Source organism: Thunnus albacares, chromosome 22, assembly GCF_914725855.1.
Source record: "Thunnus albacares chromosome 22, fThuAlb1.1, whole genome shotgun sequence".
Taxonomy (NCBI): domain Eukaryota; kingdom Metazoa; phylum Chordata; class Actinopteri; order Scombriformes; family Scombridae; genus Thunnus; species Thunnus albacares.
The window spans coordinates 25,891,509-25,902,617 of record NC_058127.1 but is presented as its reverse complement, the minus strand read 5'-3'; the positions used below and the strand labels follow the sequence as shown (position 1 = coordinate 25,902,617).

The 11,109-nt window shown below is 42.4% G+C and overlaps 1 protein-coding gene across 2 annotated transcripts; it reads left to right on the top strand.

The window, feature by feature from the left end:
- Positions 1-480: 480 nt before the first annotated feature.
- On the top strand, positions 481-10,507 carry zfta (zinc finger translocation associated). 2 transcript variants are annotated; one of them, XM_044341248.1, is made up of 5 exons: positions 481-1,186; positions 3,076-3,591; positions 5,309-5,671; positions 6,488-6,943; positions 7,764-10,507. In XM_044341248.1, the coding sequence occupies exons 1-5, from the start codon at positions 1,063-1,065 to the stop codon at positions 8,252-8,254; spliced, it is 1,950 nt and encodes a 649-aa protein (XP_044197183.1). In that variant the 5' UTR covers positions 481-1,062; the 3' UTR covers positions 8,255-10,507. The 2 variants fall into 2 exon arrangements, with proteins under 2 accessions (XP_044197183.1, XP_044197182.1); XM_044341247.1 differs by having other exon boundaries at positions 482-1,186; positions 5,306-5,671.
- The last annotated feature ends 602 nt before the right edge of the window (positions 10,508-11,109 follow it).

Genomic DNA, 11,109 nt, shown 5'->3' with positions numbered 1-11,109 from the left:
TCAAACGGTACTGAACTTGAGAAGGGGCCTAACAAAATACAAATATAAAAAATTATATATAATGAAATTTATACAAATAACACAGTAAGAAAATGTGTGACTATCGCTGGAAATCGATTAACAAAAAAAATGATCGTCAGCAATTTTAATAATCCAAAAATGCCAAAAATTCACTGGTTCCAGCTTCTCAAGTGTGCATATTTGCTGGTGATGACAGGTCTGTTTTAACGTGGGCTCTGGGAGTGTGTGATAGACATTTTACACTATTTCCTACGTTTTACAGAACAAACATTAATAGAGAATATCAATGGGCAGGTTATCCGATAATGAAAATGAACGTTAGTTGCAGCTCTATGTAATATAACGCAAGCTATGGACTGGAATAGACCAGCAATGTAGCTAAACAACAGTAAACACAGGATTTTATAAAAAAAAAACTGCACATGGGATCTCCAGCACAGAATAATATGAGCTGGAGCTTGTGGGGCCCTGATTTGCAGTGGACCCGCCTCGTGTTTTAACCGATGCTTTGCCGAACGAAACCGCCTCTATCACCGCATGATTTTGTGAGAACAACAGCATTAGTATTAGCAGCTTATCAGTATTAGCGCCTGCTGCTCCGTTTGCCCCCCCGGGGTGGGTGTGCATTGTCGACGCTGCTACTGTCTCTTTAAATTTACCCAGGAGCCCCTTAAGGAGCCCCAGGGGCCCCTAGTCCGGCTCCCCACCCTGAAGACAAGCAGGAGCCTTAAAATACATTACTGGAGGCCTGCGCTGAGGCGAGCACACAGAGCCGGACGGAGCAGCGGGTCTATTCGCAGCGGAATACATGACTGTGAGATTCTAGGAAAAGTTAAGTTGGCTCCGCACAGCTCGGGCTCCTCAGCGATGGGCTCGTTATAGCGCGCCGGCCAGATGCGTGACGAGCGGCGCCGTGCGTTGTGAACATGTTACTGTTGTAACATGTTGTTGTTTTTAGTGTGACATGTCCCGCTTCAGCGCTACGGTACAGTGAAGGAAGGAGGAACACTAGCCACTATTAACACAGCAGCCGGGCCAGTGATGGAAGAGAAAGAAACGGGGGAAAGCGAGCCTGTGGACCTCCGGTGTGCCGAGCAGGCTGAGCTGCTCTCATTAATAATAAGCGGAGAGGAGGAAGCGACGCGAGGGGAGAGTGACTTGGGAGGTAAAGAAAAAAAGCGAGTGTTATTATTCTTGGTGTTTCCCACCGCAAAGTGGGTCTGCGTGGCTGTCAGAGCCACGGCCATTGTCAGCCAGCCAGTTAATCCGTGTCAGGGACAATGCCATGGAGCAGCATGGCCCCTCTGTCTCTGTGGCTCCTATAAACAAAGGCTCAACAGCACGCAGGCAGGCAGGCAGCACACCGCGACACACAGCCGCCACCCAGTGGCCAGCGGCGGCCACTGTGCCAATGAAAGAACAATAATAATACGGGTTATTATAATAAATAACCCATATTAGAACATAAATAAATGCAAGGCCTTTGATGTTTAAACTAAAATTTAAGCACTCAAACTAATTGAATGGTAAAAGCTATACAGGTATATTACAATCTTTAAAGAGTGATAGTTGTAAAACTAAAACTGTGAAAACCCATGAACTCCAATATTCACCAGCCAACAAAATCTATACAGGCCAATATATTTTATATGATGTAACTTATCATGTAATGCTACTGATGTATGATTTCAAATGAGTTAATCATCCATTTAAACAGCCAGTCTGAATAGTTTAAATACCCAACAGACATAAGCTCCACAGTCAGCACACAGATATCACAGCCTGGCCAATAATGGATTTAATAGACTGATAATAATATCAATATCAATATCACAACCATACATCAGCCAGCATTATTTTTTTTACATAAACACATAACATTTTATTGATAATGATCCACTAACTTTGGTTTTTAAAGCTTAAGTTTGACATTTTTGGAAATATGCTTATTCTGCCACCACTCTAAACGTATAGGCTACAGCCAGCAGCCAGTTAGCTTAGCTTAGCATAAAGGCTGGAAACAGGGGGGAAACAACTAGCCTGGCTCCATCCAAAATTAACAAAATCAATCTGTCAGCACCTCTAAAGCTAGCTCAACACATTATATGTGTTTGTTTAATCTGCACAAAAACCTCTGTGTAAAAACGACACGTCGTGGCTTATTCACTTAGAGGGAATTATGTGTCAGGACTATTTCTGGGTTGATAGCAGTAAATTTCTTGAGTCTCCTCTGGCTGCCTGGCAATGGCTACCTTCCAAGAAATAGTCTGGCACATAGATCCCCTCTAGAACAGCATACTGAGTGGTGTCGAGAGTGATATCGACATCCTCATCTAATTCTCCACTAGAATGTGAATAAGCATCTTTCCCAAAAATTATGTAAATCTTGAAAATCTTCATAACGGCGACACTGTTCTAAATTACATCTCTTTGGCGTTTCCATGCTGGAATTACTTGTCACTTATCAGGCAACATGTACTGATATCTGTGATAGACTAATGTTAGCCTGTTTATTAGTTGGGCCCTAATAGATAGAGTATACTTTTTCTCACTGTATATCAGTGTAAAATAGAGGTAGTGGAGACTTTAAATTCTACTCCCAGATGATGTTTGCTTCACATGTTTTCATCACTATGTGTAGTGAAGCACCAATCCGATGCACTGGGTCAGTATCAGCACCAATATTGGTCTTGTGAAATCAGGTATCGGCCCGATACGGCTTATTTGTCACTGTCATTACAAAATTTGATAAAAAATGACCTAAACCTTTAAGAGCAACGGCATCTCAGTATATAAGAAGTGATGTGCACTTACAGCCTCATGTTCCGTCACACTTGAGAATGATCCCAGTCAGGTCAATCAGGTAATACATCTGAAATTGAAAAAGAAAAAAAGAGCACTGCTATTGGACTGGTAGTCTGTAACAGCCAATGAGTCAAAGTATTGTTGAACGTCCTGACTTTTAGATATTTACATGTGTCTTCAAGATTTTCAGTTGCTCTAAACATATCTCCTGAAACTACATGACTCTGTATTCTCTGTTGTTCCTCTCAGAAGAGGATGGTCTCGCCAATGGTCATGGTGAGGAAGAATCAGAGGCTGGCATGGTCACGCCTGTCAGATCTCCAGGCACCAGCTACTGGAGCATCACAGAGGGCCCCGACCACCCACTTCTCCTCTCCCCGGCCCCTGGGCCTTCCGGACGCAAACCCAGGGTCCAGCGGGCCTCACGTCCGGGCCTCAGCCGGATTCCAGGCCGGGACCACCGCCGCTACTACCACGAGTACTGGCGCAGCGAGTACCTGATGGACTTTGACCCCCAGCGGCACGGGATGATCTGCATGGTGTGCGGCAGCTCGCTGGCCACCTTGAAGCTCAGCACTATCAAGAGACACATCAGACAGAAGCACCCAGACTCCCTGCTGTGGAGCGCTGCCGACAAGGAGGTGATCCGCTCGGGCTGGGAGAGCCACCTGAGCCTGGGGGGAGGTCAGAGGTCGTACAGTTCTGCTGCTGGACCTTCACCTCAGGGAGAAGAGGAGTCGTTGGACTCAGGCCAACATGCTGCTGGTGGGTAGGACTCTACTCAGTATGGATTGGTTAGTTTTCTAAATCTCACACTTGGTGGCAGTATGAGTTTGTGTCTCGGCGTGGTGCTGTGTGAGAGGGAGAGGATGATGTCATCATTCAGTGATGATGTGCAGGGAGTTGGAGAGAGAAGGACTGTTTTGAGGTAGCCAGTGTAAAATATACTGAATAAATATATTGAAGATCATAAAGAAAAAAAAATCACAGAATAGAATATTTGATCTTGAAAATTAAAGTTATGAGCTTTCTTTTCAAATTTAGATTATGACCTTATTATTATTTTGCTGAACATTTATCATAAATAAAGCAAATACTGTAATTTTTTGTGACATTCCAAAGAAACAAAAAGCCCAAAATGGGTTAAAATCTTTATGCTGCGTTCATGTGCTTTGGGAAAATCTGACATCTGACATTTACAACTCGGCTGTAAAACGACACCGCTATGACACGCTACGCACACAGGGCTGTACACAGGATTTTTTAGAAGTAGTGATCAGAGCAGAGTAGGTTTTTGAGGACACTGAGGTCATGTCGCTTGGGATGTTTTCTGGGAGTTTTCAGGGTTTACCAACCTGAGAGGGACTTTACATTTTCACAGTCATTTTCAGGATACAGGCTTTAGAATCATTTAGAAAGCAGATACATGATTTACAGCTAGGTTGAATAAATACGATGTAAAAAAAAAAAAAGATAAAATACTTAGAAATTGTGAAAGGCAAACGTCTTTGGGAGGCATGGCTGAGTATCTAAAATCATGACTAAAGCCATCAGTGCTTCTTTTCAGTGCAAAGTTCTTTCTCATTTCTGTGCATTAGGTAGTTAGCTGGAGTCAGTACAGTTAGCGTAGCTTAGCATAAAGATTGGAAACAGCTAGCTTGGCTCCGTCTGAGGTGAAAAAATGCACCACCTACCAACATGTGTAAAGCTTACTGATGAACATGCTACATCTCATTTATTTAATGTAACAATGACAGTAAAGCAAAGCAGTAAAAGCTGAATAATTGTTGTGAAAAAAACCTCAAAAGTAAGAGAACATAAAAGGATTTTCTAGCGGCTCAGTGGTTAGCAGTGTTTCCTCATGGAGAAGATGGTTGTGGGTTGAATTTCCAACAAGAGAGCATGTGATAACAGTTGCTTCATTGTCTATATGAAGCCTCCTTTCTTTATGTTTTGCATGTTCTCTGTAGATTTGCATGGGTTTCCCTGTACAACCCTCACCAACAAGGCCCCAGTTTCACAACTGTCACTCACCAGTTCAACCATTACTCCTAATGTTAGGATGCTGAGGATGCACTGTCCTGCAGGGATCAATGTAGTATCACATAGGATTGATTTTTATACATTTTAGACATAATTTAGCAGCTACATACAGTAGTAGTATACAGTAGGTGTGTTATTGTGCATATAAAACAGCATTCCAAATTATATACTCTAAATAAGTAATATAAAAAAGATAATTATGAAATAAATTAGAACATAAACTATAAGTAACAGAATCAAATAAATTATTATTAACAATATTAACAATAAAACACAATTTAAATGTAGTTATGTCTTTCCCCTAGTTATAATACAATACCATATTAGTTCAATTAAATTCCTGTATATCTGTCCAAAACTTAGGTGATGAGGGCCAATCATCATGGCCCCCCAGTATTTGCTGCCATTGTCTAAATACATTTTTCTTGATTCTCAGCAGAACCCCCGGACCCCATTACACCCCAAGAGCAGCCACAGCAACCCCCCAGCCTGTCTCCTCACTCTGAGGCAGGTGAAGCCCCTCAGCCCCAGGAGGAGGAGGAGGAGCAGGACATCCCCGGGCCATCAGCCCGCACCCTGGAACGCTACCTGAACGACTCGCTGCACGCCTGGTTCCGCCAGGAGTTCCTGATGGAGTACGAGGCGGAGGCTGGCCGGCTGCTGTGCATGGTATGCGGAGGCGAGCTGCCCTCGCTTCACCTGGACCACATCAAGAGCCACGTGCTGGACACCCACCCCAACTCCTTAGTCTACAGCTCAGAGGAGAAGCACTGCATCCTGCAGGCCTGGGCTCAGACTCACGGTGAGAACAAAAAGCTTTTACTCATAGAGTGAAAAAACATTAGTGTGAAAAAACATATTTTCTTGCATATTTCACACACATTTGACCACTGGACTGTATGTGCAGTCAGAGTTTATTCAACCCAAACAGCCTGAATCAACTATACAGACATTAGCTGTAAGCCAGTTTATAACATACGCACCAACCATGTGTGTGGAGTGTGTTTGTGTGTAATTTACCAGTGACGATTAGCTTGGCGCTTATAGGGGAACTGCACTGATTTTTCAGGTGTTGGGATTATTACTGCACATGTGTAAAAAGTAGTGTAAAGCCTTTTGTGTGTCCAGAGGGAGCCGTGTGACGCCTGATTAAAAAATGAGTCAAGCAATGTCAATATATATGTCAGATGCCTTCCCACTTGGGGGCTGTTGGATAAAACTATCTATAGAACCAGATAATGTGGAGTTTGATCATTTTGTCCCTCATCAGTCTGACATTTGAAATGCATCAGCGTCACAAGCACCAAATCCATCTATCCGCCGCCCACCAAGCCTTTTTATCACTGCTTATCGGGATCAGTGTTGCCATGGTAACAGGGTGAGCCGAGCAGCCTGGATGTCCCGTCACCCTCTTGAATCTCAGAGCGCAGTCCATGTCTGTTGAGTTTAGGAGCATCTCAGTGTGCTCCATCAGCATCCTCCTGGATGATTATGTGGGTTTTATCATTCACCAGCTCCCATGAGTCTCTGACACAAACACAGTGGCAAAACCTCATGGGAACTGTAGTTGTTGCATACTAATAATTGTATATCTTTTAAATCTTCTGCTTCATAACAGAGGAGTCCGAAAACTCAATCAAATCAGAGCCCAACACCAAAGAAGGCGAGGTGGACCTCTTTGCTCAGGATGTGGAGGCCATCCAGATCAACGCTGACTTGTACCCAGACGGCGATGGCACATTAACTCAGGACACTTGTCTTATCGGTGAGGACGGAGGCGTTGGAGCTCCACAGCAGGGACCCCAGCCCCTCCGCCAGCCCAGGAAGAGGCGGCTGCGCGGGGGCAACCCGTGGCGGCTTCGCCTCGACTACCTGGTGGCTTACGGGCCTCAGGGCCGCGGCACCTTCTGCATGGTGTGTTCTCAGGTCCTGCACGAAACCAAGGTCAGCAGCTTCCGCCACCATATCCAGGAATGTCACCCCGAGACCACAACCCTGAGCAGACAAGAAAGGGAGGCCATGGCTGCAGCCTGGACCAAAGATTATTCTAGTGAAGGCATGCAAATACAAGACGGTAAGATGTTTCCAGCCACTGTTACACACTACTGTGAAACTGTACATTTACTTTATATATGAAAGAGACTTATTAGAGACAAGGCTTTATTCTCTATTTTCCCTGTTAGAAAACATTTCACTGTTTTCTGATCTGCTCCTGTTTTAATTTACTGCTATTGCAAAATCAACACTTCCTCCATGTTTACTTGTCTTGACAAATTCACTTCCTGCATAGATGTTTCACATCATTCAGAGGGCATATTCCTTCCCTTTCATTGGAGGCTTTTAATCTGAAAGCTTTGCAAGAAGTTGATTTGCATTGAGGATAGCTTGTGGTCGATCAAAAAAATGTCGAAGTAGATGTGATGGGATCATTTTCTGTTAAAAAGAGAAAGTGAGAGCAGCAGAGAGGTGCGTATGACATCACTATGTTGTACTGTATATATTGAATGTATCATGTGAGCCATAATAGTACAGACAATTCTACCACCCCTCAGTGTTTTTTACCCATTCATATTTTAATTGGTGTATTATTTGAGACCCTGACATTATTCTGGCTTTTAGAATTTCCAGTGTTTGGAAATTTCACAAATACCTGAAAATCTTACCATGGTGCAGCTTTAAGACACAGTAGCATTCAAAAGTTTGGACACACTTTCTCATTCAAATGAATGGGAAGATGTGTCCAAACATTGACTGGTACTGTAGTAAATAGAAGCTTTTGATTGAAGGATGGGGGTCTTTGTTAGTAGTACTTGGCGAGGGGAAAAGACAAGACTAGTTTTATGTATTTGAACTACAACAGCACCATCCCCCTCATTCATCTATTGTTTCAGCAGAAATCAGCCCGAGTGAAGCTGATGTCCTGAATACCACAGGAGAGCTGAATGAGGACAGCTCCCCTGATGTCAGAACACCCAGCAAAATGGTGAAGAAGGAGGAGGGTGTGAGCGGAGGGAAGGGCAAAGCGAGGGACAGCAGCGCCACAGCCACACCCTCTCGTCACGGCCATTACCCCGGGAAGGACCAGCGCAGGAACTACCAGGTGCGCTGGAGGATGGAATACCTGATGGATTACGACTGCCGGAGACACGGGCTCATCTGCATGGTGTGTGGAGCCACTCTGGCCACACTGAAGGTCAGCACCATCAAGAGGCACATCCAGCAGGTGCACCCCCACTCGCTGGACTACAGCCCGGAGGAGAAGCAGCAGGCCATGCTGAGCTACAACCAGAACGCCCTGCACTTCATCCACTCTGATGACTGCTTCTCCTCCCAGGACCACGGACACACTGAGCTGGCTCCTTCTCCAGCACACTTTGGCACTTAGAAAGGGCTTCCATCTGTTGCTCCTCGTGTGGCCCCTGCTCAGAAACAGCCTCCTGCTGTCTTTCTTAAAGGGAAATTCAGGTATTTGTCAATCGTCAGTCATTTGACATTTCCTGAATCTCTACAATAGAAAAAGTAAAATGTTACCATGACCACAAGAACACACAGGTTGTCAAATACTGGAATTTCCCTTTAAATCCAGATGTGAGAGCACTGCTGAGGATAAAGTGGCAGGTACCTAATAACATAAATTGTCATGGCCCTAAAAAAATCCAAGTCCAGTCTCATTTGAAACTGAATCCCTGTGTAAAACAGGACCAGTTGTTCCTGAGGACCTCATGGGATTTAGGAAATGACCCCTCACATCTGTGTGCACACATTTGCATGGATAACCACAATCTGGTTTTTGTTCAGACTTATCTACCAAAAACTTTCACCAAATATCTCCAGTTCCTATTAAAACCTAACATACTGTGCTGTAAATGACAGTAGCATAGAATAAGTTCAGCCTGTTGAAAGATCAACATTCTGACTCAGACGGGGCTTCTTCCTGAGTAATTACATGAACCCCTTAAATTTGTGCCAAAAAAGCTTTTAAAGGTTTGAGTCATTTCCACTGCAGCCTGACAACTACAAGCTAAGCAAGCTTTCAGAAAAAAAAATGTGCTTGACAGATTACAGTCAAGCTCTACACCTCTACAGATCACATAAGGTCCTCAGGTAAAGACCTGAACAAACCTGCATTTCTGACATCAAAATTTCAAAGTCAAATCAATCCATTCTAAAGGAACTGGTGCAATAGGAAGAATTGAGTCGCAGATGTTAAGTAAATCCGCACAGAGCTTTAGTGTCTCTAGTGAACTTTGAGACATGAAATGGTGCTGTTGACCAATACAAAACAGTTTCCTCCAAAATAGAGGGAACTATCATACTGGCTGTGTTGCACCATTTAGTTTAATATAATTATTACATAATTGTTTAGTTAATGACCGAGCTAGCTATCTTGCTAACTGGCAGTTAGCAAACCAGGTAGCTTGGTGGGCTATTGTGGTTGGCCTAGCGCTAACGTATTCCTGGCTATTTAGCATGATACCAGTTAGCTCGCCAGCTACAGTAGCTTCTTCACCACCTACTCCGTCTCTGGTCCGACCAGCTACTCATACTGAGAATTGGGGCTTTTGTTCTGTTCTTTAAACACCCCACCTGCCTGGACTTTGATTTTTTTAAACCCCAAAATGGTGTATGTTTGTAGTCGTAGTATTTCCTGCCTACTTGTTATGATTTCATGTCCAGGAAGAAGTCTGGGTTTTGTTTCTGGTTGGGGCCAGAGTCTTACGCTCTCAGGAAGTTAGAAGAAAAAGAGTCTTCAGCAAGGCCGAGGTGAATTAGTTTTACTATAATGTGTCTGAAGACAACACAGCACTTTGTCCCCAAAAATGTACTACAACCCCCTTGCTTTCCTTGTGTACGCCCAGTTGAATGAGACTGTGTTTGATGTTATTGCTTAAGACAATGAATGCCAGCGTGCAGTCAGTCAGTTCAGATCTCTCTAGTCTATTTAATTCCTTGTTTACAGCAGAGGAGAAGGGCATCCTCCTCTTACTCATCCATTATAATGAGATATGTTATCTCTGTGTTATTCACCGGCCTGCATCCTCTCTCATCACCCACAACCCATCTTAGCTAAAAAGCTGCACAAAAAGATTATGTAAATATATGAAAAATTATTTTCCTTTATACAAGCACTTTTATGCACCCTGGTTTCTACAGAACGTGTTTGTAACTATGTCCAGTTTTTCTACTTCATTCTACAACTCATGAAAGACGTTGCTCTTTAAAGGCTGGAGATGGTTCATTGGACTTTTGCATTCACTTTGAAAAGTTTTCTCCAGCTTTGATACTGCTCAATTTTTTCATTCACTGTACAAAGTTTATGCAACAAAAGAAGAACTTACAGCTGTCTGAGAAAGAAAAGTTTGCCATGAAACGTCACTTCTTTACCTGGAAAATGTAACTCAGGGATTCTGTTTCCATCGAAAACCATTTCATCAGTAATCTTTAAGGAACATCTGAAGATACTGGATACATGTGTCAGCTTTGGTTTTAAAGGTGATGCCATAAATACAGCAGAGCATTAGGGCCACCGTTACAATTACAACAACAGAAATTTCAAATTAAAAGTCGAAATATTTAGAGGAAAAAGTCAGAAAGTTTTTACAATAAAGTTATAATTGTGCAGGAAATGTAACAGTAGATATTTCAGGGAAATAAAGTGTTAGTATTAAGCATTAGTATCATGTCCAAATTTTGAAAAAAGGCATCAGGAGAAAAAGTCTCAATATTTAGAGAAAGGAGTCATAATATTTCGAGAAAAAATGCAATATAGTGAAAAAAGTCAGAATATTTGAGATGTAATATTAGAATAAAGTCATACTTTTGAGGGAAAAAAGTCATAATATTACAAGAAAAAGTGAAAATGTTTCAAGAATAAAGTCATAATATATGTGAATAATGTAATATTTTCGGATGAATAATATAAAGAAATATTTATTGGCCTGTCAGGAAAACATGCACATGTACTTTAATATATCAAATCTCCTCATAACATTCCAACGTTATATACTTCAAGTATGGCAAACCTTGAAACTTTATATAGTAATACTGACTTTTTTCTCTTAATTCAGATTTTTTTTCCTGAAATAATGACTCTATTCTTAAAATCTTCTTTTCTCTAAATCAGGACTTTACTCTTATGACATTACAATATCTTCTCAGAATGTTTTGATTATATTTATGAAATGTAGTTTTCTTCCCTAACAGTGGCCGTAATACTCACGTCTTACATAAATGTGAATG